The following is a 26,737-nucleotide window of genomic DNA, read 5'->3' on the forward strand; positions in this document are numbered from 1 at the left end:
CCTTTTGTATCTGTTTCTTTGTCTCTTCTCACCTTTTTAAGAAAACCAACCCTAGTCACAAGAGAGTGTTGAGGTTCTCTGCTTCCATAAAGATTCACAGCCTCAGAAACCCACAGCGGCAGCTGTACCCTGTACTTAAAGGTTTATGAGTCAGAATCAACTCAATGGCAGTCAGTGAGTGACCAGTCATATTGGATTTAGATCAATCTTATTCCACTATGACTTCAAGTTAACTGATATTTTCAAGGACCTGATTTTCCAACAAATTCACTGCGTTAGTCTGGGTGGACTAGAAAAACACATTCATAGACACTCATATGTGTATAAGAAAGAGCTTTATATAAAAGAGCAACTGTATATTGAGAAATCATCTCAGCCCAGATCAGATCAAGTCCATAAATCCAATATTAGCCTATATGTCCCATGCCAATCTATAAGTTCCTCTTCAGACTCATGCAATACATACAATGATGCTGAATGCAGGAAGATCAGAGGCCAGTGGGTGGAAAGTCTTGTGGATCCAGTGGCAGTGAAAGCATCTTAGTGCTGGCATGGGTTTCCACATGGCTCCTCCAGCTCCAAGGCTCTGGCTGCATCAGTGTAGCTCCATCTGGCTTGTCAGCAGGAAGGTGAAGCAGAGAGAGTCCATGTGTATCTAGCTTCCTGTGAGCTATTTGTCTCTGTGGTGCCTCCAAATGAAGTCATCTACCCTTTCGCAAGTTCAACCAGATTATGAAACTACCACATTCACATTTACATATTGAGATAGTTAAGGTTTATTGTGCCAGCATGGCCAATAAGCACATGTGGGATTAATTGAAAGGCAGAGAGATAAATGGCTCAGCGAGCCTCACCTTTCTTGTCTCTTGCTCTTTGATGATTGGACCAGTGTGCGGCTTCCTTGCTTGTTCTGTGCCTCAGTTTGCAAGTTGCACTACCTGTGGGACACCTAACCTGTGGACTGTGTCGCTGTAATTTGAGGTTCCTTCAAGATCTGCTTCGCCACACTATTGGAATTTACATCTCTTGAGCTGGGGACTGTCGGACCCTGTCATCTGGCTGACTGTTGGTGTCCTGTTTTGCTGTTTGCGGCCTGTGCCCAGATAGCCTGAATTGCTCTATAGAGGACTACCCGGTGGCCTCAAGACTAGAAGGACTGCCAGTGTCTCACAGCTGTCTCACGGAAGTGAGTTGCACTGAGCCATTTGTACTGCTTTATAGAATAACTCTTTATTTCTTATGTTATCTATCTATCTATCTATTTATTTATCTAAATATACATGTAATTATTAGTGCCCTGGTTTTGTTTCTCTAGGGAACCCTGTCTAACATACATATACTGAGGGGGTTAGGATTTCAAAATAACTTTATTAGGGTAATGACAATTCAATCCGTAACATATTTCATGTAAAACAAAACCAGGATTAGAATCACTTCTAACTAAACAGACTACTTGAAAATTATTGAGAAATGACAATTAGTTGAAAAAAGCAATGTACCTTCTCCAAAGTAAGTTCACTAAATACTTAAATTAATTCGTCAAATTATGACCATGAGAATCCTGGTATGATTGGTGCGTGATTGGCTCCTGATAGATTCAAGTTAAACTTAATTCTCACAATAAATATTTAGTGAATCCTTTATTTATCTGCAGAGAGAACACTTTTGGTAAAGTAGAAGGTCAGCAGAAAAGAGGAAAGCCCTCAGCGCGACAGCTAGATGGACACAGTGGCTGCAACAATAGGCTCAAACATAAGAACCAGTGGGAGGCTGACACCAGGCCAGGCGGTGCTTTGTTTGGCTGTGTGCAGGGTCATGATGAGGGAACAGGCTTGATGGAGCCGAGCGACAGGCCGCATTGCACAGCTGATTAGGAACCACTCCTTCCTCCGACTTCTTTCTTTGTTCTCATTTCTTAACCCACAGGAAAAGTTCTTACACGGGCCATGTATATTTGCTAGGCTTATTTAATAATTATCAGGTATTTGTAATGCTGAGGCTTCTCACTCTAATTATAAAATAGCATTTGTTTTCATCTTATTACTCATGTTCAGGTACCAGTAAGAGGGGGATGGAGAACAATTTTTGTATGAACAAATTACCTTCGAAATCTCTTCATAGGTTTCTGCTTCAGCAAAGATGAGTAGATATGCTTTACTTATTCTGCCTTCTAACTACAGCTAAGATTCCTGGACATTACATTTACACGAAGACTCTAAATAGTCCAGAGAAGAAGGCAGATAAGCCATGGGCCTTGGGAGACAAAGAACAGTGTCCTGGTCAATTCTCTGGTTTGCTTTTTCTACCTTGTACCTGAGACTTGGAGCCACAGTAGCTAGCAACCTACAAACACCTACAAACAAGAAACAAACAAACCAGGGCGCCTATATTTACTAGTCAGAGGAACAGGAAAGGAAAAAAAAATCAAGAAAAATTATTTTTTGAGACCATGATGGCTTTACTTTCAATATATAGCAAAATGTGTGTGTGTGTGTGTGTCCTACTCTTACAATGGAAACAATTAGTCCAATGGAACATGCAAAAAGAATCCTAAAGGGGCAAGATTAGGGATATAGATCCCCCGGTGAAATTCTCATTTAAGTCAGTCCTTGCTACCATCGAAGAATGAGCAGATGCTTCGGTGTGATGGGGAAAAACAATTACTTGATAGAACTTTCCTCATTTTTTTCTCACCATTTCCTTAACACTTTTTCCTAAAAGCCACCCCACTCAACTGTCCAGTGTTCTCTGGGGGTAAAAATCAACCAAGATTACCCTTTCAGAGTCCCCAATAATAATAATCCCTTTCACCTCCTGGGCTGACCTCTCTGCTTTGAACTGAACTGGCCCTGAAGACCCTCTCGGACCTTTTTTATTTTAGAAAGCACTCTCATGAGACTGAAATGAGCACATTCCTGAGGAACTTGTCTGAAGCTATTCACTAACTGAAGAAACATGCTTTAAACATGTTTTGTTTGTCATAAACCCATGAATGTATGAACTACAATTCTAAAAGCAATACGTTAAAAATTACTGTAGTATATACAGAACTCTTAAAATTGAACAATAAATGCAAAATATTCTAATTAGAAGTGAGTCAAGACATGAATAGATATTTCACCAAACAACTAAAGCAGGGCACCAGGGTATACAGCTCAGTGATTGAGCATATGACTGCAAATCAGCATGTAAACAGATTATTTTTCAGCATTGTTAAGTAACTGAATTAGTGTCTGAGAAAAGGGCAGCCTGCACCCTGCATCCTTTATATAATGTCTCACAAGGACCAGTTTAGCCACTAGGCTCCACACATACCTGGACCACCTGAGATCTTAAGGAACCACTGTCTGAATTGGATGAAAATATTACTAGATGCTTTCAATACACCAAAAGAAAACTACAAAATTTATACTGATGAATGTTTATAAAACATGTCTAATACATGATATTATGCCAACTCTGTTAAGCCTCATTTTGAAAAACATTTTCTTAACTATGAAAACAAATTTAAGTTATAATTTCTCTGTTCACAAGAATATGTGAATGTGTCTGATGACTGACAAGGTATCACACCCAGGATTAAGATAAACAAGCTACATACAGCCCAAGAATTTGAAAATAGAACTATTAACATTATGATTGAAAATTCTTTCAAAATTGCGAGGTTTAAGATGGCACACAGTGGGACTTCTCACAGTACCTGTGGAGATCTTACAACCTCAGTAGCACTGGCGCATACATTGGAGCCAGAAGCTACCGTAGAACGCATGCTGAGAGCTGCCGAAGTTCTGCCCTCTTCTCAACCAGCTTCCTGGATTCAGTCTATGGAGTTTTTGATGGGGCCCCACTTGTCACCTGCCACCCATTCGCTATACAATTTTTCAAATTCCACTTGAAACCATCGATTTCTTCGCCTAAAGAGTTCCATTTCTTTAATACAGGACATACTGTTCTCATTATTTTAGGTAATATCGAGTATTCCTGTCTTCCCATCTCACAGTCATACCTCAAGGGCTGTAAGCCCGAGCACCAGCATCTAGAGAAAACGGAGTTCCCGAACCTCATCGTGAACAGAGTTCTGAGCCTCCCTCTTTCTACTACTATTGAAATTAAACTCAGTTCCTATTCACTAATCTGTCCTTGTCTCCAAACAACAAAGCAGGTCATTTTCATTCACAGGCAGAGTGGGCAGTATTTTAGTTGTGCTGAATGACTTTCCAATCACTAGAAGTTCCACTCACCCCCATTTATACTTATTGATCCCCCTGTAATACTTTTAAAGCCTCTGATTGGGAAATTTATAACAAAGGGGTGTGTTCCTGAAGCGAATTCTCTCTATTCAAAGACATGCCCGTACATGTAAATACTTCCCTGGCCGAAAAAGCCAAGCAGACAGCACTCTCTGGCTGTCTTCCTTTAAGAAGCGCCGGCATTAAACCATGAAAAGGCGGGAGAGGAGGCAGCAATCCTGGATGTAACTGTAACCTTTCTTCCTTCAACTCTTCCACTGCCTGCACCTTGATAAAGGCTATTTATTTCCACGGCTAGTGAAAGCTGCTAGACCCAGAGATAAATGAGCACAAATCGAAACAGGGAAATCATCCCCTCTGCCTTCATCATGATCTGTAGACCCCATGGATCCTCCCACAACAGACCTCCCCTGAGTTCTGCTAATGATTATAAATGGCAGAGAATCTCCAATTTAATTGCAAAAGGTAATGATGCAGTGAGCATAAGATTAGATTCACCACAGAGGGTAATATCCTCAAACAATACAAAAAAAAAATTCGAGAAGCTTGGTGTGAAGATGGCTGGAATCGATCGGAAGGTCTCTGTATTAGATACTACGGTGGAGGGTCACAAAATGATATTGACAGAACTGCTGACAGGGGATAAAAAAGGGGGAGAGAAAACTAAATTGGTCTCTGCAGAAAATAAGTTACAGATTAATCACCCTACCATAAAATCATTTTGAGATGACTTAGGGTCTGAAGATGTGCTCGCAGTTTGATTATAAAATGGAGCTGCAAAGTTGAGGCAAATGAGACACTGCTGAATTCAAATGCATGGATTCAGGCCTGTTTGCTTCTTGGTAGCCTCCTCACTACGGGGAGCCACTAAGGACTCAGATGGCGCCACTCAGCATCTTCTCGTGTCCAACCCAAGTGTCTCCCCTAAGCCGGACAGGAGGTTCAGGATTGCAGCAAAGTCCTTTAGGCATTTCCTTTTTATGTTTAAAGCGAATTGTTGCTGTCACTGCTGTGGAGTTGCTGCACTCATGATCTCATGCAAAACAGAACGAAATGCTGCCGCATCCTGAGGTCCCGAGCCGTGCCCATGATCTGCTGCGGAGTGGACAGCTGTGATCGGCAGCATCGCCACTGACTGCTTTTAAGAAACAGACTGCCGACTCTTAGCCTTTGCAGTTACTAAGGAACACCCTATTAAAATGCAAGCAGAAGGAAGGGAGTTGGAAAGGGAATATCTTTGAAAATGACCCAGACTTCTCATCAGGGCCCCCTGATGATGAATATGTATGTATTCACCCTCCGGGGACCTGAAGGTGTAGTCCACAGAGGCCACTCCTGGGCACTAAATTTATTTGAACATTCATGCTTTATCTTAAAAGTTCATGTGAAATTTGCATTCTATTCCATGATATAGAAACACACTCTATTTGAAAAATTGTAATAAAGATTTATTCTCAAATATTACTGATGCGCAAATATGCCAAATCTTAATTTTACGTTGAAATACCCGACACTCCGTTTTGACCAGTCAGAGTTTTAAATTTTTAACAAGGAAACATTACAAAATAAGATAAAATTTGACTTACCTGCCACCTGTTAATAATGATAAATCATCAGTCCTGCCATCTTTACAATTCAGAGGGCTTAAGGAATGGTTTTGCAAGGAAAAAGCATCATACCTTATTTGCTGCCAAGTCAATTACGATTCATGAAGACACCAAGTTATAAGAGGATAGAACTGTGCTCCACCGTGTGTGCGATGGCTGTGACTTGGGGGAAGGATATTACCAGGCCTTTCTTGCAAGGTACCTTTAACCTCCAACCTTTCTGTCAGCAGCATGTTAGCAATTTATACTACCCAGGATTTCATAAGCAGTACATTGGCGTTAGGGGCCGCCACATCAGCTCGGACTCATAGCAACCCCATAAGCATCATAGAAACAAGTAAACGTATAAGATGAGAACCTTCACTTTCTAAGTATGGCCAATAGAAACAGTTCTCCGTGTCCTTTTGACAACATTTATGAAATTTGAGCTCCCTAAGTATAAATGAAAACAACAACAACAAAAATTGATGGCACTGTGTTATAGAAGTTGAGCTGCTAGCCAGGTCAGCAGTTCAAATCCACTCGTGGATCTGTAGGCTCTACTGTCTGCTCCCGAAGATATTGATAGTATCAGAAACCCTATGTAGGGTGTCATGCATCAGATTCAACTTGATGGCCATGAGTTTGGATATAAATAAATTCCAGAAGGCTGTTTACCTGTGCGTTATTGGCTATACAAAGGCATTTGACTATGGATCATAACAAATGGGTAATATTGTGAAAAATGCAAATTCCAGGACAGTTAATAGTGCTTAAATGAAAAGGCAGTGGTTTGAACAGAACAAGAGAATATTCAGTAAATTAAATATGAATGCTCAAAAAATAATTTGAGAAATTATGACTCTATGAAAAAGAGCATGACATCAGGATTGGAAAAGGCTCCCTAACAAGTTGTAGTAAACATAGGACACAATATCACTTGTTAAAAGTGAGGATTTGAAGCCTTTACTGATGAAGATCAAAGAGCACAGCCTTCAGTATGGATTATACTTCAACATAAAAAACCAAAAAAATCCTCACAACTGGAGCAATAAATCACATCATGATAAATGGAGAAAAGATTGAAGTTGTCAAAGATTTCATTTTACTCAGATCCACACTCACCACCCATGGAAGCAGCTGTCAAAAAATAACTGACTTCACCTTGGGAAAATCTGCTGCAGGAGACATCTAACTAAAGTATGTTAAAAAGCAAAGGTTTCACCTTGAAGACTAAGGTGATAGAAGCCATAGTATTTTCAATTGCCTCATATATATATATATATATATATATATATATATATATATATATATATATATATATATGTGTGAAACCTGGACAATGAATAAGGAACATTAAATGAGAATTGCTGGGTTGAATTATGATGTTGGTGCAGAATACTGAATATACCAAGGACTGCCAGAAAATGAAAAGTTATGTCTTGACAGAAGTAGAGCTAGACGGCTCCATCATAATGAAGATGGCGAAACTGCCCATGTGCTTTGAACACGCCATCAGAAAGGACCAGTCCCAGCAGAAGATCTTCCCTGAGAAAGCAGAGGATCAGCAAGAAGGAAGACTGCTGATCAGATGGATAGACATAGTAGCTATAACGAGGGGCTCAAACAATGGCTGTGACTTGGCAGTGTTTTGTTCTCTTACAGTAGGCTCATTTTAAGATGGAATCAACTTGATGGCACCTAATAACAATAGGTACAAATGATACTGCTAGGTACGCAGACCCAGGGCCAGGAGGAAGGAGAAAACATGGAAGGAAGCCCATCACAGAGGGAGATGATTGGCAGAGAAGACACACTCCTTTATCAATAAGTTTTAAAAGGGAAGGGATTCCCAACACAGAAGGGGACAGCCGTAAAAGAGCATGCACTGAAAAGAGGCACAGCCCTGAAAATAATGGAACTGACCCTCGGGTTCTGTCTTTTGGGGTGCATGCAACGTTTGTGAAGGGGAAGGACACTAAGAAAAGCTGGTCAATAGAAGAAGGACACCATCGGCAGCGTGACACAACTTGTGTTTCCGTCCAGGGGCATATCCTCCGAGTAGGTACGGTGCCCTCAGCACAAGCCATACTGGACATCTCGCTCAAATAAACTCACTTACTCTGTCATATGTTTTTCCTGACTCTCATCTGCATTCTTTCTTACAAGCGTGACATGAACTGAGAGAGGCGTGGCCTGAGGCTGCCAGTGCGTTTAGCAACACCATTATTGTTGGTTGCCATCGATTCTCAGAGTAGAACAGGGTTTTCAAGACCGTGTGTGATCTTTTAGATTACACACCATCAGGCCTTTCTTTCAAGGTGCTTCTGGGTGCGTGCAAACAGCCCACCTTTCAACTCGCAGTTGAGCACTTAACCAAGTGCACCACCCAGCTGCCCAGATGACACTAAAGGCTCTCATTACAAAATATTTATGGTTGGTTTTGTTCTCTAAAGTCATTTTGATAAAAAAAAAACCCTGTAAAACTGTTATAGACGCATGAAAAGCTGTATTTTAAAAGATAAACTTTAACCAAGTATAAAAAGTACATCGTACCCATTAGAATTATTTGCTCTTTGAAGGACAAAACATCCAGAAGGAAGAACATTTGAAAACAAAGTGGTTCTAAAGAAAATAAAGGGTAAATGTCCAACAAGATCTGAAAACGTGCAGGTTCTGTTGGGTTTTTAGAGGGGAATTGTGAAGACTAGAGCTATTTTTGGTCCTGGGAAAAATACGTTTTACATTATGAAATGAGCTGTAAACTGCCACGCAGAACAGGAAGAGGGGCCTTTTGTGTAGGTTCTAGTAGCCACAGGACCACATAAATAGGTGATGTAATTTGAAAAATACACATATATATATGAAAATAATAGCTACAGTAAAACCCATGAGAGCCGGAACGCTACAGGGCTGCCTTGGTTTCCTGGGCCTCACAAGGTTTCGCCCAATAGGGTGCAGTTCTGCCATTTTCCTCTTACTCCCTATTGTTAGAAATATGAGTTCTCTTCTCTGACAAGTTTTTACCTTGCACAGGCTCTCATTTAGAAAGGTTTCACGGCATATCGATATGTGTGTAGATTACACGTACATAAATGTAAGTGAAAGGGAGACAAGCTAAGCTTAGGTTGCACAGTGTATATCTGCATTCACGTGAGATTTCAGGTTTGTGTACAGAAATGCAAGTAAAAGGAAGACCTGGTCCTCGTCATTATTCCTCACAGACTTAGAGGAAACCAGGTCACAGTCGTTACTGTACACATTCATGCAGTTACAATAGAAGAGCTAGGTAGGCAGGACTAAATGAATATTCTGTAACTGCCTTTACTTCTTGGAAGTCATATTTTAATCAACTCTGTTTTTAAAACCCATTCATTAAAATCATAACATACTTTAAACAGACGATCTGCTCTTAGACATTCTTCTTTTTCTTAAAGAGTTAAAGCAACTATCAGAGGTCCTAATGTTTGTGCAGAGCCCTGAGTCCCAAATCTGACATTGATTTCCCTCCATTCCTTGATTGATGACTCTGTTTACACATTTATTATTTCATACTTAATGTCAAAATTAAGAATGAAGAGGTATATTCTGAATTCAGCCTGAAGGTTTAATTTACACACACACATGCACATGCAGGTGTATACATGCAACTTATAATGCTTAGTACTTACCACAGCTTGGCTTGAGCTTTCTTGTAAATCCCACAGCAAGATATGGTTATCCGCCAAAGAAATGATTTTTTTCCCATCTCCCATTGGCTCCCATGCAACGCTGAGAAAGAGATAGATCAGATATTAATAAAAGAGCGCCCCCCACCCAAAAAAAAGAACAACAAAAAACAACTCTGGAATTGTGCTGGGCAGAGCGAGGCTTTCATTGTACACATTTTACTTGCTACACAGGCAACTCACTCTGAGTTAGTACTCAGTGGCGCCCCCTGAGAAGGTTCTATCGGGTCACAGTGAATTTTTTTGTAAAAGCAGTTTGGCTTAAACCTCGTTTTTTCAATGGTCGATTTAAGAGAACAGCGTATGGCTGTGAAACCTTGGTTCCTGTTTGGGGAAAAATGTGCAGAAACTGTTGAGATGTGGAACAGAGCTCATGAAGACAGTGCTATGGGAAAATGTCAAGTGTAAGAGTAGTTTTCTTGTTTCCAAAATGATGAAATGTTGAATGGTAACAAACCTCTCTCTGGACGTCCATCAACTTCCCCAGCAGATGAAAATGTCGACTTGTAGTGCATTTGGAGTTCGTTCCACCAGGTCAGATTGTTAGTCAAGCTTTCTATTTAAAGGTTCTGAAAAGATTGCCTAACAATATGTGACAAAAAAGATCTGATTTTTGGCAGATGGGGGCTTGGTTTTGCTACCACAATAATGTACCGGTTCACGAAGCCCTATCAGTGTGCCAGTTTTTTGGGGAAAAACAATCCCAAAAAACCGCTCTGTGCAACTTCTTCTTCTTTTCACAAATGAAGAGGGACATGAAAGGACAGCGATTTGATGACACAGAAGAGGAGAAGAAAAAAATCGAGGGAGGTGCTCTCAGTCATCCAAACAGATGAGCTTGAAAATTGTTTCCAAGAATGGAATCACAGATTTGACAAATACATTAAGTTTAATGGAAAGTACTTTGAAAGTGATAGGTTGTTTTGGGGAAAAAAATTGAAACACATAGCTTTGGGGAAAAATCTGTTTGGGGGAGAGCAGTCCCGTGTAAAAGATACCTAAACGTTTACCTAAGAGCTTATATACACAGTCTTCCTAATTAATCAAAATCTTTTCATGACCAATAGACATTAGAAATAATTATTAAAATTAGAATTGGACAATGTAAACAATGAACATTACAATGGTTTCACCTACATCAGTCTTCGTCATAATTAATTATTCTAAGCTGAAAGTCCCAAAGTCATTCATTCACCTTTCCAACAGCTGATTTAAGAATGGACACGCGAACCAATGCTCACCAATAAGGCATCAAGAGGCGCTTGCTGGAAGGGTATAGGGGGCAGGGAGATTGTTAAGGAATTAGAGGAAAACATCTTCTCTTTGCTCCTTTAGAGACTGTGATTTTGGGTAGGATGCTATAGTGGATTGAATGGTGGTTCCCAAAAGGTAAGTCCCCATCAAGCTCCTGGAAACTGTGAGGGTTAACTTATTCAAGAAAGGGTGTGCAGACATTAAGATGAGTTCATCCTGGATTAATGAGGCGGAATCTAAGTACAATGACAGGTTCCCACTTATGAGAAAGAAAGGTGGTGAGAGATTTGAGTCAAACATGTCCAGAAGAAGAAACAAGGGAAGGCCACATAAAACTGGAGGCTGAGGTCAGAACAACACAGTCATAAAAAGAGGAACACCTGGATCTACTAGAAATTGTAAAGGTAAAGTATTATTCCTCTAGAAATTTCAGATTTCTAACAACTTTCAGAACAGTGAGAAAATAAATTTGTTATTTGCCGCTACTAAGTTTGTGGTAACTTGTTATGGTAGCCCTGGGTGGCTAGTGCAGATATTAACTGATTATGCCCAATACTGAAGAAGAAAGGAGGATGGAACTATTAGAATGGGGGGCGGGGACTGAAGAACCACACTCACTGTCACCAAGCCAATTTTGACTCATCGCCACACTGCAGGCCAGAGCAGCACTGGCCTGGGGTTTCCGGGGGCCCTAAATCTTTATGGGGCAGAAAGCCTCACCTTTCTCCCTGATAATTGTGAACTGTTGACTTTGTGGGGGCTGAGACTGACATAGCAGGATCTGCCTCTGAATTCCTTGCTTAGTAAGACAATAAACTTCCTTGTGTTCCAGCCAATGGGGGTTAAAGATTCTCCATACCGCCCCCCCCAGTCAGAATATCCTGATACAATGCATATTTACACAATTACAGAAAGAAAGAAAAAAAAATCACATTTTTGTGGTGAAACCATAAACAGATCAAATAGTTTATCCACTAATAACAGATTTTGTCTTCCCTGAAGAAAATGTTCAAATGCGTATTACGAGGAGCATTTAATTTTGTACTCTAACATTGAGTAACTGAGCACTATGGTTTACAATTACTGATGACATCAACAAAGGGCTGTAATATGTTTTTTTCAAGATGAACACAATACAATTGATTAGGGCATCCTTAGGTGAATGTCCCTCACACTGTCATTTCAAGACTTTCAGCGAGGCTAATATTACCTTTAGTCATAGCACTAAAAAAATTCAAAACCATCTATTTTTTTTTGCATTTAAAGTTTAAAAAATACGCAAAAAACTCTGATGAGCAGTATTTAGCACAATGATCACAGGGATGCTGATCTTAATTAGACAGAGTTCACTGAATGAGAGGACTTCAAAAAGGTTTTGGAAAATTAAATTAAAACATAAAATAATAAACATACATTTTATTACTCCACATAAGCTCCATCAGGTTCTAGACATTTTTGTAAGCAGTGATAGCTGTCATTTAGTCCGTCCCTAAAGAACTGGGAATTTAATGTCAATGCAATGTTTTTGACGTTCTTCAAAGAACAATGGGTTTGATATATTTTTTAAGATGAGGACGCAAACAGAAACCGGAAGAAAGCACCTCAGAATGATACGGTGGACGCCAAGTGCTTCCCTGCTGAAGCGCTAACAAAATTGCTTTACTTGATGAGAGGAATGAGCAGGAGCATTGTCAGGATGAGCACCTGCGGGTGAAGCTGTCCAGCACATGTTTTCTGCTAGAGCCTTGGTTAGCTTTCTCAGAACACTCTCATAAAAGGCAGGTGTCATGGTTCTTTGGCCCTCCAGAAAGTGAACAAGCACAATGCCTTGAGCATCCTAAATAATTGTTGCCATGACATTTACTCTTGACTGGTCAACTTTTGGCTTTGTCAGGTCAGTGTCCACCTCTTGGCAGCCACTGCTTTGATGGTACTTTCTCTCCAATATTGTATTGGTAAAGCCATGTTTCATCTCCTATTACAATTCTCCCAAGACATTAATGCTTCAAGATATTGATACCACATGATTTTAACTCTCCCTTTAAAGCCCTTCTCTTTTCTACAGCTGACTGACGCATATGATTTTGGCACATATTTAGCAAAAAGTTTGCTCAGCTTTAATTTTTCAGTCAGAATTGTGGAAGCTGAGCCATTTGAAATCCTATGGTGTCAGCTATTGTTTCTGCTGTTAATAGTACCATATATACTCATGTATAAGCCAAGTTTTTCAGCACATTTTTATGCAGTTTTGTGGTAAAATTAGGTACCTCGGCTGACATTCAGGTCAGCTTATACTCGAGTATATACAGTAGGTCCTCTTTAATTAGGGTATGAAGAATATTTTTCTTTCTCAAATTGTCAGTGATCTGCTCTTGTGAATGTCATTTTCAACATCATCCTATCTCACTGTCTTTGTGGAACTAGATGGCCTTGAAAAGGACTTTTAATGATTCATCTATCATGACTGCCTTCCATAACACTAGATTCACTAAGGTTTTCTAGGGAAACTAAAGGCTTCTAAAGAATAGTCTCAACTTATTAGATCAGTTTTGTGCTCCCTAAAATAACCATATAAAGATTTGGAGGTACTCGCTACTTAATAAATACTTGCCAATAAATTCCAAGAAAGAAGGGAGATTTCCAGGTAAGAGTGGAGATTCCTCTTAAGAAGTGGGACTATCTCAAAGTCAATTTAGTTAAGTACTTGGCTACTAACCATTTGGCACTTCAACCCCACCCAAGGAATTCACCAAGAGAGAAAGATGTAGATGCCTGCTCTCATAAAGGCGATAGCCAAGAGACCTCAGTGGTGCAGCTCTTGCTCTCACATGGGATAACTAGGAGTCAGAACTGACTCAACAGGACAGAGCAACAACATAGTCCTATATGAGGAATGGAAAATTAAAACCCTACTAAAACAAGAATGCGATAGTTAAAGTTGATTGTGCCACCCTGACCGATACACACATGTGGAGTTAATTGAAGGGTGGAGAGATAAATGGCTTAGGAGCCTCACCTTTCAAGTTCTTTGGTCTCTTGCTTTCTGATGGTCGGACCAGGGTGCAGCTGCCTTAGCCAGTTCCCTGCTTCAGCTGGCAAGGCTCACTTCCTGCAAGACATCCCTGAGGAGAAGCCACATGGACCTACCCCGATGCAGCTCTGGGTGCTGGAGCACCCATGTGGAGACCCCTGCCAGCACTGAGATGCTTAAACATTCACTGATTCGACTTTCCTTCTGCAGTCGGTGTCATAGTGTGTGCTTTGTGAGATGGAGGAGGACTTTGTGGATTGGTGTTGGACATATGGGCCAATGTTGGACTTGTGGGCTTGGACAGCACTGGGTTGGGATGTTTTCTTGATGCGCACTTACCCTTTATATAACTCTCTCTCTTATACATATGAGTTTCTGTGAATTTGTTTCTCTAATGTACCCAGACTAATACAGAGATGTTATAAAGAACTTTAACAAGCAAAGTTCATGCATTAAATCTCATACTCATTATGTATATATATATATATGAATCGATCTTAGGTCCTCATTTACCCAGTAAATGACTGGTGATCTCCTTTTTATGCTGACAAGAGAACAAAATCCGTGGGTTCTAAAAGGAGAGGGTGTTTTGAGTGGGAATGGTACTAGAGTAAGCTGTATAAACGGAATACTTGAGGAAGAAGCAAGCACAATTATAGGAAGCAAAAGAATAATATGGGAACATTTCACGCTGAATTGTATTGGAAACAAGAGTGTATATTCTGTAAAGCCCTAAGGGCAACACAGTATTACTGCTTGGGTGAGTAATTGGTCTTAATCATGACTAAATAAATTTTAGAAAAATTTCCATCTAAAGTTACTAATTTAGTTTTAAATTTTTGATGTTTTACCTCAGTGATCAAGAGTTCTCAAGTTATTGAGAATAATCTAGGCTTTAGGATTTCAGATGGCTAAATTTTAAACACACTTAAAGATCAACAAAAGAGAAATGCATGAACGCTGTAAAAATAAATCTACATTACATACTACTACAGATAAAGTGAATCTTAAGCTGTACTATGGGAAGTATCATATATAGATACTGAAGGACAGATACTAGAACAAATCATTAAAGATGTTCTATTTTATTATTATTTCGCTTGTGGAGATTTTATTTTCTAAATTTAAAAATATCAATAATTTTATTGGCATTTAATCCACTTATTACACAATTCAATAGTTCAAACGTATCAAGAAAAATTGTACAATCATCACCACAATCCACTTCAGAACACTTCTCCCGGCCCTATGACTGAATCGCCTTTACAATGAGTTGTATTCGTGTCCACTCCCCGCCCCTCCCCACTGTTTACTTCAGAACCCCTCACCCTCCCCGTCTTCCCATCTCCCTACCTCCTCTACAAATGTTCACATCAGTTACGATCTCAATGCCTCCAAACTAGCAAACCCAAAAGAGACAACAAAGAACGAAAATGAAACGACGTGGCCAGGATTAAACAACAGTAATATAAAGATAACAATACCAACAATGAGTAAGAAGAAAAGGTCCACCCTCAATACTGAAAAAGCCAGGGAAGAAGATTTTGTCATGGAACAATCAAGAACTCTAGAACAAATTTCAAGAGACATTTTACGATATTTAGATCATTGGATCACAGAAAGGGCCACAACTAGAAAGAGCAGCATGGCACAAGCAGGATAAACGGTTCCCAAGCCTTTCCACTCCCCTCCACTCCCCAGTCTTCCTAGGCTCTTACTGCCTGGATACACCTCCAGAGTGAGGATTCCACCACAACCGGGAAACCCTCTGTCACTCTCAGGCACTGGGTAATATATTATAGTCATATTAGCCTAGTTTCCCATATAACCCACTAGCTAAGTGCTGGAGGCTCTACCTGCTGGTCAGTATCAATATACATCAACTCCACTACTTCTGACACTTATTACAAAGTCTTGAAACTTATTAGGTACCCCTGAAAACATGCTCCCCAATCTCCCTCGTTTCTTTTCACTTAGCAAGATATATGCATACACATTTGATTAAGTGTCAATTCTAAACTTACAGAACTCAAAGGTGAGTCACATGCGCACCTATGAAAACTAAACAGAAAAGCCACAGGGTATGTGAAGAAGTAGCAGCCTTTGGAGAATATTCTTGCTTCAGAAGGTGACCACTAGCAATTAAGACTCTCCTTGGTTATAGAAAGTGGGTCCCCTTGGTCTAGTTTTGCTTCTGCGGTGGCAGAAAAGAAGGGAAGAAGAGGTAAAAGGATTTCCTTCTGGAACCTGTGCAGAACTTTTCCTTTTATTTTCCCCTCTTCATCCAACAGATTCCTTCTCTACTTTTGTGTGGGCCAAGGGATATATTTCTCTAAGAGAAAGCTTATGTTTCCCAGTAATATTATCAGAGGATGCAAGAAAATCAATCTAAATGGGTTATAGAAGTAACTTTTCATATCTAAAAAGGAAAATATGTATAAATTAAAAAAAGCAAAGCACATCTTAAAGAGTACAGGAGATATTGTAGATTTACTTAAGAAAACAACCTGGTCTTGAGTTCTTACAGGTGAACATTCTATGAAATGCGGACCTCTCGAGAACCAAATTCTGCTACCTTTATTCTAAAGGTCAGCCTGAGTATCCGGAGGTGATACGGACAACCGTCGAGAACACTAGAAAGCAGAAGCAAAGTTGGTTTTGAGAAGAAGCGCTACCGAAGACTTTCTAATTGAGTTCATGGAAGGATGGCCCAGCTCCATCCAAGAGGCCTGGTGGAGTTCTCCACACCGCAATGAAAAGTTGTCACCTGGACTGGTTGGGTGCATGGAGCTATCAGTCTTGGCCTTTGAGAGACCACATAAAACTTGTTCCTGCTATTATTGGTATAAGGAACCAGCTATACATATACAAAAATGTACAGTATTTTTGTGCAAATAATATGCATGTTAAACTTTTTTCCCCCAATCCATGCAACCCGTCATGTGCTAGCTTCCTATATGCCCTATGCACTTGCATGTTATCTATGTGGGCCCAGTTCAAGAACATGGTTCTTAGTGTCTGGAAAAACAGTTGTGTGTGGCTATACATTTTCAAAGTAACAACAGGTGATTCTCTACACAAGATCTGAGGTTCTATGGTTCTTGTTGGAATAAATGTAAAGCAAAAGAGTTGGAGGACCAAGAAAGACCATTAAGATTCTGAACAAGAGGACATCAGGACCCTGTAAATTCCAAAGATCTGAAATTGCATGACTTGAGTCATTATTTTTTTTCATCGCCACAACTGAAAGCTGGAAAGAACAATCACTTAGAATACAATGCCTACTTTGCAGATTAGGATTGAACGTCACTTCCTCCAGGAAGCTGTCCCAGTCCTTGGCAGAACCTTAGGACTAGCTCTCACGGCCACGGGCACCCTTCATATGTTCAGCACAGTGGTACTAGCCCCTGACTGGATTCCTTGCTAGACTGCTATAAGTAGTTTGGAGTCTAAATTGTGTGTTTTATGTATTGGTATATTCCAAACACCAACTGCAGAAGCAAAAAGAGACAAACAGTTAGGAAGGAGCACAGGCATAACTGTGAGGTCGGTGCAGGACCAGGTAGTGTTTCATTGCGCTGAGCGTAGGGTCGCGATGGGCCATAACCAATGTGGCGGCGCCTAACAACAAGGTTAGGAAAGTGCGCATAAAAGGCTGGCTTATTTAACAAGCCACTCAAGAGGGTTTGTATATAAAAAAACACCACAGTATTTATTTGGAATTCTTGGAAGATGGGAGCATAAACATCACGTTTCCAACCCTCCCCCACAAACAAACACAAGAAAAACAACAAAGAAATGGCACTAAAATTTAAGAGACTAACTTTGGGGGGCAGAGGGAAGCAGAGGGGCCTACAGACAGGTAAGACTCAACAAGTCAGCATGTGGCATGTAGTAAGCAGACTGCTTCTCTCAAAGTCCTTGACCCTCTCCCTAGCCATGTGGCTAGGGATGCTGGGAACTGGGAAAAGGACCCCAGAAAAAAGAACTTCCTCCCTACTATCTATCATACCGCCTGCCTGGACAAACAGACAGGACTCCAATTTTCTGCCCTAAAATCAACAAGGGGTCTGTTTGGAGTGTACCAGCATGAGTGGCTGGAAGCCCACTGGGAATTGGTACAGACGCCCCCAGTGCAGTCTGTCCTCTTAGTCAACACTCTACCTGTCTTCCTGAGTACACCACAGCTCAGACCTTTGAAATTACCAGGACAGGTCTCTGGGGAGTCAGTTTAGGTTTGCCTGCTCCCCCTCCCCATTGGTGCTATGGACCGATGTCTGCAGCTGCTCTCAACTATGAAGCATGCATCTTGATTCAAGGTTCCATCCGCAGCCCCAGGTAATGATGGGGATGAGCTGTGCTAGCAATAAGACTCTGGGAGTACATTCAAAATTACAAACCCATCCCTAGACCACCCTAGCACCCACAGTATCACCTGCAAGTTTATAGTGAGTTGCTACAAAGAGTCCCTGGAGTTAAGTCGGTCTCTCCAGTCAGCATTTTACCTGCCTCCTCGGGCATCCTACAGATTTGGTTTCTGAAACCACCCAGAGCTCTCGGAGAATCACCTTGGGTCTACTCCCCCTTTCAGTCAGTGCTAAAGAGTGCTAAGACTAATCTAAGCAGGCAGATTTAGTGGAGACTACACCCATAGCTAAACATACTATGGGGCAGGTTCTGATAGCGATAAGGTAGACTGTCAGGAGGGTCCCAGAGAGCACCCAGTAACTGCTGGCTCCTGGACAGATATGAACTCCTACAGAAGGCCCCCTACACTAGGACCGACGGGGAGGAGAGTTACATAAGATTGCCCCACAACCACGGTTCTCTGAAACCCCCAAGACCGAACGCTTGGACCTTCTTCTGCAGAGTACCACTCCTTCCTCCTCCCCAAACCAGAAAGTCTGCTTACGCTTCCCCTAAAAGCCAACTCAGAAAGAAGCAGATCCCCACAAAGCAGAGAAGGGTGCCTCAGGAGAAACTAAGGGGCAACACCCAGCATAAAGGGGACTCGGTGGGGGCTCTCGAACTGAAAATGCAGTCACAGAAACAGAAAGAGAGCTTAGGAACAGAGAGAGGACTGAGCCCACCTGGTGGACAGCGTGATTAGGACACGATATGAGTGTCAGTGCGGGCTAGTCATAGACTGATCACTGTATGATATGTTTGGGAGAGACTGAGAGTTTAACCAAGATCTAAAACTTTCACACCGTAATTAAACCAAGGAGAGAAAGGGGGCTATCACACAAAGAGAAAGGAAATAATAATAAAAGGCTGAAAGCTCAACACGATGAGGAATTTTTAGCAGAATATTAAGGAGAAGTGAGAAAGTTAACACCTTTAAAAATTCCAGTCCCTCAATAAAAAGTAAGAAGTTACACGAAGGATAGAGAAACAGCGTCCATCTAAATGAACATGACAAAAGAAACGAAAGTGCATCTACAGGTGATCAAAAAACGGGAGGAAAAGGACAATACGACAACATTAAACATAATTAAAGACCTAATGGAAAACAAAAAGAGGTTAAAAAAAGAAAAACAATGAAAAAACACAATGAGGTTCTGAAAAATAAAAGACCTCATAACTAAAAGTAGCAAAATGTAATGAGAAGACTTGTCGCCAGATTTAACCACACAGAGGGATCAGCAAATTAGAGGACATGGTAGTTAAAGTGACATACATGGAAGAGTAACAAGAACAGAGGCTCAAGAAGGCTGAGCACAGCTGTACAAAATTATGCAACAATGACTAAATAATAAAATATATGCCACGGGAATGCCAGGAAACGCAAGAGAGACATGCACAGAAAAATTATTCAAAGACATAAAATTTCCCTAATCTAATGAAGGATATGAATCTTCAAATCCAAGTTCAAATAATCCAAAGTAAGATAAAATCAGAGTCCTACACCAAGACATATCATACTTAGACTGTCACACCTTAGGAGAGAATCCTGAAAGTATTAAGAGAAAGCAGTCTTTAGTAAGTTAGTTTCTTCTCAGAATTACTGGAGGCCAGGAGGCACCGGAATGACATATTTAAAAGGCTAAAGCAGAACAAAACCATCAGTGAATATTATACCCAGAGAATATCTTTCAAGAATGAGGGGGAAATGAAATATTTTCAGATAAACCTCACGGTAGTGATGGCGTCATAAAGGAGTTCTACCAACATTCCTAAGACTGACACTAAAACCTAAGAGGATCCATGAAAAAGAAGACTCCACAAGATGGGCTGACACACCAGCTGCAACAAGGGCCTCAAACTCAGTAAAGACTTGGTCTTTGTGTGGACTTGACCTTGCCCACATGCAATAATGGAGATCTACAAGCAGATGTGCACAAACGGTGTGGGGGCCACCTCTGAACTTGTCTGGATGCCGAGGCTGATTGCCGCAGGTAGAGAAAGAAGAATGAGAATGATGAGAAGCAAAAGATATGGAGCCATTTATTCCAATAGACTAATGACCATGAAAGCATCAGCCCTCACAGCTGTTGAGGCCAGAAGAACTAGAGAATGCCAGACGACGACTACTACCAACCGCTTTGAAAAGGATCGCTTTAGACGATGCTAGATAGAATGAAGAGGAAATGTGCTATAAAATCCAAATTCTTAAAAGTGGCCAAGATTACTTGTTGATGGTGACGGGTGGAACACCCAAGACTACAGCCTTCAGTCATCCTTTGGGGCTGGGATGGGATTAGCCCTGTGTTAGAATCATCTACTTAAGATGAAAAAGGCAGGCATACTCAAGGACAAAGTACAGTAAAGAAGGAGGGGTAACGGTAAGAAACACAGGGAAGAAGTAGGGTAACTGAAAGTACATTGGGAGGACCATGATAAAGGAGTTCAAACAAGATGTGTATGAACTGCTGAATGCAAAACTGATTATCTGCTCTATAAAACATCACCTCATTTATAATTTAAAAATTAAAAGAAAAAAAACCACGTCTCTTTGATTGGTGAATGACTTAGAAAAGTTTTTCCAGTAATAAAGTTATCTTAGCAATGACAGCTGCCTTTAAAATCATAGGATACGTTTTATGTTTGGAAAAAATAATTTTGAGTAAAGGGCTAATACCCAATTTTTAACAAAACTCAAGTGGACATCTTCCTAAGCCATTAAAACTTTACAGCAAGTTAATAAGAATGCTGCTTCACAGGAAAATAACAACAGCGTTTTTATGGATCTAGTGTTTTGAAAAAAGATCAGTAAGACCTAAAAGATGAGCCAAGCAAGGGGAAAAGATGCCTGAAGTCTAGAAACAGGAGGGAAAAACTGTAGAATTGATATTGATGCATTAGGTACTGAAATTGAGATATCAAATGGGTCAGCATTTTCCATTTTAAGTTACCATCTTCCTCTCAGCAAATTTTCAGCTCAGTGATGTATGATGAAGATCAGCTAGTTCAAAGAGCTGATCTTTCCATGAGTCTTTTAAGCAAGATCATGACGAATGAAGACAATTTAATTGGACGGACCAAAGTGTTACCAGGGACAAGTCTTGGTTTTACCACTATGACCCAGAAAGCAAGGTCTAATCCAAACAGTGGCTTCCGAGCAGATGTGCTGGGCCAGTTAAATTAAAGACAGACAGAGGTCAGCTCAGAAGGTGACCCCCACCCCAATCATCACAGCTGCTCATTCTTCAGGAGTAACAAAGGTTGTCCTCTAAGAATGTCAGCGGGAGACCTTCCCGTCCACTTGATAGCACGGATCTTATTCCGTCACACTCCTTTTTGTTTTCCAAACTCAAAGAACAGTGAAAAGAAACATGATTGGTGTTCCTTGAAGTGCCCAAACTGCCATACTGATGTGGTGAAACCAGAGAGAATTCCTTGAGAAAGGCTGGAGAAACGGAGGCACTGCCTTCAGAAGTGTGTCGACCTAGGTAAAGGATAAATTGAGAGAAAAAATAGCTGTATGTTTTGAAACTTTAATAAATGTCTCTAGGAGTCTGAAGCAATACTTTTTGACCTCTCCTACTTCACAGTTTTAAAAGCACTTTTTCTATCTAGAGTTTAGAGTCCTTGGTGGTGTTTTGTTTTTAATTCCCCCCCCCCCCCCCCCCGTTAGAGTCCTTGGTTTTGTGAATCTGTCTTTTAATTGGATAGCATAATACTATTATTTCCCTAAATCACAAAGGAAACAATTGAAGCTTATGAAGACTGACTTGCTCAAGGGCACACAGTTATAGTGAGGCTGACTTTCGCTCACACTGACGCTTGGTTCATTTATCTCTAATGGACTACAAACCTGTGACATTTCCTTCAGGAACTGAAAGGTGACTTTCCTGCATATGGTCCTTGGGTGTGCGGCATCTTTAATCAACACATGTGTAAGAACCACAGTGGACCTCACTGGGTTCATAATTACTTTGGGCACTGTCCAGCTGTAGAGCTGGTTTGATAGCTTACAACACATTGGCATTCAAAAAGACACATCAGGTTATTTAGATACCGGCAACAATTGTACTGTAAGGAGGACCAGACAAATTAATTGACTTGCATGGAGTGGAAATGACCTTAGGATAATAAGACTTTAACAAAGCTACTCTGTATGTCTGTCCACTATTGCTATAGATACCACACATGGAGAGAGCGTGCAAAATCTACAAGGCAAGCAGGAAAATAATGATTAAAGATAAAGAAACTAGTCTCAGAGATATCTGTTAAGGCTACATAAGTCAGGACAAAATGAGGTCTTTTGATTCCTACCCTAATGCTCATTCTCTTATAACCTAGGGATGTGGATAAGAATGGGGAGCCCCCCAAGAGCTTAGCTCAAACCAAAATATCCACACCCATTACCACTGTCTTAATTCTGACTCGTAGCGAATCTAGAGAGGGATCCTGAGACTAAATCTTCACAGGAGTAGACAGCCTCATCTTTCTCCAATGGAGCAGCGAGTGTATTTGAACTGCCAAGCTATGATCAGTAGTCTACTGCCAAGCGCCACTAGATTTCATGAAATCTTAGGCGTAACTATTAAAGAGGAAGTACATCTCTTGGTAGTTGCTAATAGACCGAAAGTAGCATTTGAGAAGGATACTCAGAGTAACTATGTAGGACATGTGAAACCAGAAGGAAAAAAGGAGAGAAGTTAATCAATACCAGATGAGATGTCCGGGTGGGATCCTGGAGAGGGCAGGTATATATATACATATTTTTTAACATTTTATTAGGGGCTCATACAACTCTTATCACAATCCATACATATACATACATCTATTGTATAAAGCACATCGTACATTCTTTGCCCTAATCACTCTCAAAGCATTTGCTCTCCACTTAAGCCCTCTGCATCAGGTCCTCTTCCCCCACCTTTCCGCTCCCCCCTCCCTCATGAGCCCTTGATAATTTATAGATTGTTATTTTGTCATATCTTGCCCTATCCGGAGTCTCCCTTGCCCCCCTTCTCTGCCATCCATCTCCCAGGGAGGAGGTCACATGTGGATCCCTGTAATCAGTTCCCCCTTTCCAACCCACCCACCCTCCACTCTGGCAGGTATATTTTTACATAACATTTACTGCTTACTAAGTGCTAGACACTGTGCTAAGCCCTGGGCATATGTTTTATGTTTCACTGAACTATAAACCTATCAGGTGAATCCTATTCCTTCCTTCCTTTACAGATGAGGAAGCAAATCCACATCTGAGAGGCCAAATGAAAGAGTTCACATGGCAGAGCTGACGGTAGAACTGCAACTCTTACTCAACCTTACAGTTTCACAGTTATGAAGAACACTGTTAGCTTCATTATCACTGTAAAACATGACTATTGTCTGATATTTTAAGGTTTAACTTCAACTAAATATAATTTTACTGTTTAACTACCCTTCAGAACAGCATACTCAAATAGCTAGTATTTTCCTAGAACCTTTGGCAAGATTAACTTACGGTTTCAGTGGCATCTGTGATTTTTCCTTTATAAGAATTTTCACAAAAATAACTGATAAGTGATTTCACTAAGAGATTCCTAAGAATGTCCATGGCATTTTTAATCACCTTATATGCATGCAAAGGTTAGACAAAGAATAAAGAAAGACCATAGAAGAAATTGATACCTTTGAATTATGGTCTTGGCCAAGAACACTGAATATACTAGGGACAAAAGAACAAACAAATTTGTCTTGGTAAAAGTACAGCCACGATGCTCCTTAGAAATCCTGATGACACTTAATTTCACATACTTTGGACACGTAGTGGGAAAGACCAGTCCCTGGAGAAAGACATCATTCTTGGCTAAGTAGAGGGTCAGAGGAAAAGAGGAAGAGTCAAGAAGGAGTGACAGACACAGTGACTGCAACAATAGACTCAAACATGATGGCAGTTGTGGGGATGGTGCAGGTCTGGCCAATGTTTCACTGTGTTGTACACGGGTCATTATAACTCATAACTGAGCCAGTGATACCTAATGGCAATTGTTATCTGAGGTAATAGATCTGCAGTTCTGCAGTGCTGCCCTTTGGAATGCTCATTAGTGGCTCAAGACGTTCATAATCAACTAGAGGGATGCACTGCTTAATGTCCACCAAACAGTCAGCGAAGCAGTACTAAAGGAACGCATGTTTGTTCATCGTCAGTCCACTGGCATATCCAAAGAATCCTGTGAAAGCTGTCCTGGATCTCCACTAGGGTCAGGAGCTTGAGAATTTGTAAACTGGCACCTGCAGTTGGCCACCTCCTTGGCGGCATTGTTGAGTCAGCATTGGGTTAGCAGTAAGGTCGGTAATTCAAACCCACCGATGGTTTCCAAAGAGAAGGATGAAACTAACTGTGACTATGAATGGACTATCGAACAATTCATGGATATGTTTGAATATCCGGCACTTATGTTTGAGAATATTCATATTTGAAATCCCTGAATTATATAAATTTAAAGAGAAAGAGAACTAATTTGCCTTTTACATGCTGTCAGAACTAATCTTGCCAAACTGATTTGGGTGATCCCGAGCTGGAAGAAAAGATTGACCGCTTCCAATAAATTATGTCACTGACAGCTTGGGAACTTGCCTTTTAAAAGACTAGATTAAGGGACAAACAAGTAAGCAAGTAGCCGACCAGTCCTAGGATAAATGAGAAAGCTCGTGGCTTTGCCCTTCTGGGATGAGTCTACAATAGATTGGAAGATTCTGCTAGTTTATTAAAGGAAAGAGTCTGTAGCATTGCAAATAGAAATATTAGTTCACTTACTTTTAGAAAACAATTTCTACGTCTACATAAACAAAGGGCCTATAGGCAAAGGGCAATAATAACGCGCCTCAATAGGTCAGACTTCAAGTACTTTTTTTGTTTTAAAGTTTAGAATAAAACAGAGCTTCTGTAAGTGTGTACCCCAGGTTTAAGAATCAGCTAGTTGTGTGCGGACAAGAGGAAAAATTATGTGACACAGAATATGGAGTTCTGGATGTCCCCGGGTTCCAGTCCTAGCTCCATTACTAGCTACCTATGTAAGTTTTATTTATTTTGACAAAACTCGTTTTTTCTTAAATCTCCTAGGTTTGTTGCAAGCATCAAAGGAGCAAAGCAAAGGAACGTTCTGATGATGTTTTCAATTACAATAAGCAGGAGAGATGAGAATTATAAAACTATAGAAAAATGACCCAGAAAATGCGACATCTTAGGTCTTCCCAACAACTTCCAAATATGAAATGCAAATGCCATATTCACATACCAATTTAGAATGCTTCAGCAATGATTGTACCGAACGAGAGCCAGAGCTTTTCTTAAAGGAGAACTGTACACAGATGCTGCTGTAGGGGAGAAAATTATTACCAGAGTACTTTCTTTCTGTGCATTATCATTTGATAAAGAGCATAATAGGATTCAGTATAAACCAACCAAAGAGGGTCTCTTAAACCTAAGAACACTAAATTCAATTAAATTGATTTAGGCCCAGGCTGTAGATAAGCAACAGAATCATTAATGATTCAAGAAAATAAAACATTCTATCTGACTATGGACTACCCATCCCACAGTTGTTGAGCATATATATATGCCTTGGCATATATATATACCTATGCCAAGGAGGGCAAGTTAATTGTGCTGTTCAAATCTTCTACTTTTTCACTACTATTATTATCTATAAACAACATATTAAAATTCTTCATTAAGTCTCTAGATTTGGCTGTTCTTCCTCACAGCGCTGTCAACTCTTGTTTTACGTACTTCTGAAATGAATACAAATTTAAGATTGTTCTATTTTCTGGGGAATTGAATGTTCTATCGTTCTGAAATGGCCCTCTATTGCTAAGGATGATTTTTTTTGCATTAGTCATTTCATCTTATGTTTATAGAACTCCATCAGCTTTCTTCTGAGTACGGCAGACCTTGAAGAATCGGTGCGTAACGGGCTGGAGAGCACGATGGAGAGTACCACGGCTGCTACGAGGGCAAACTCATGTATTCGTCTCGGAGGAAGTGTGGCAGAGTGCTCCTTAGAGGCAGAGTGTGCCAGAGTGCTCCTTACATACTTTGGACAGATCAGCAGGAGAAACGAGTCCCTGGAAAGGGACATCACGGTACAATGAAGGGGAACCGAAAAAGAGGAAGGCCTTCAGGGCGATGGATGGACACAGGGTTGAGCAAAGGGCGCAGGCATGGAACAGGTGAGGAACTGCAGGGCCAGGAAGTGTTGTGTTCTGTTGAGTGCAGGGTCGCCATGGGCTGGACTGACTTGACGGCACCGTAACAACAATGACAATGTCCTGTTCCCATCACTGTATTTTGCTTTTCTGTACCTATGTTTCAGTCATGACACTTCTAATTAGTATGTAGCAACACTTTGGTTTTACATCTGGTAATTTTCACTTTTTAATCCATTTACATGAGTCCTAGTGGTTACTCATTGGGCTGCTGACTACAAAGTTAGCAGTTCAAAACCA

General features: G+C 40.6%; 1 protein-coding gene across 2 annotated transcripts in view; it reads right to left on the reverse strand.

The window, feature by feature from the left end:
* The window catches only part of EIPR1 (EARP complex and GARP complex interacting protein 1), a 241,402-nt gene that overhangs the window by 28,399 nt on the left and 186,266 nt on the right, over window positions 1-26,737 (reverse strand). For both annotated transcript variants that reach the window (XM_075555673.1, XM_075555672.1), the window contains one exon: window positions 9,508-9,607. In XM_075555673.1, the coding sequence (XP_075411788.1) occupies window positions 9,508-9,607 (100 nt within the window). The remainder of the gene's footprint in view (window positions 1-9,507; window positions 9,608-26,737) is intronic.

Source organism: Tenrec ecaudatus, chromosome 8, assembly GCF_050624435.1.
Source record: "Tenrec ecaudatus isolate mTenEca1 chromosome 8, mTenEca1.hap1, whole genome shotgun sequence".
Classification (NCBI taxonomy): Eukaryota; Metazoa; Chordata; class Mammalia; order Afrosoricida; family Tenrecidae; genus Tenrec; species Tenrec ecaudatus.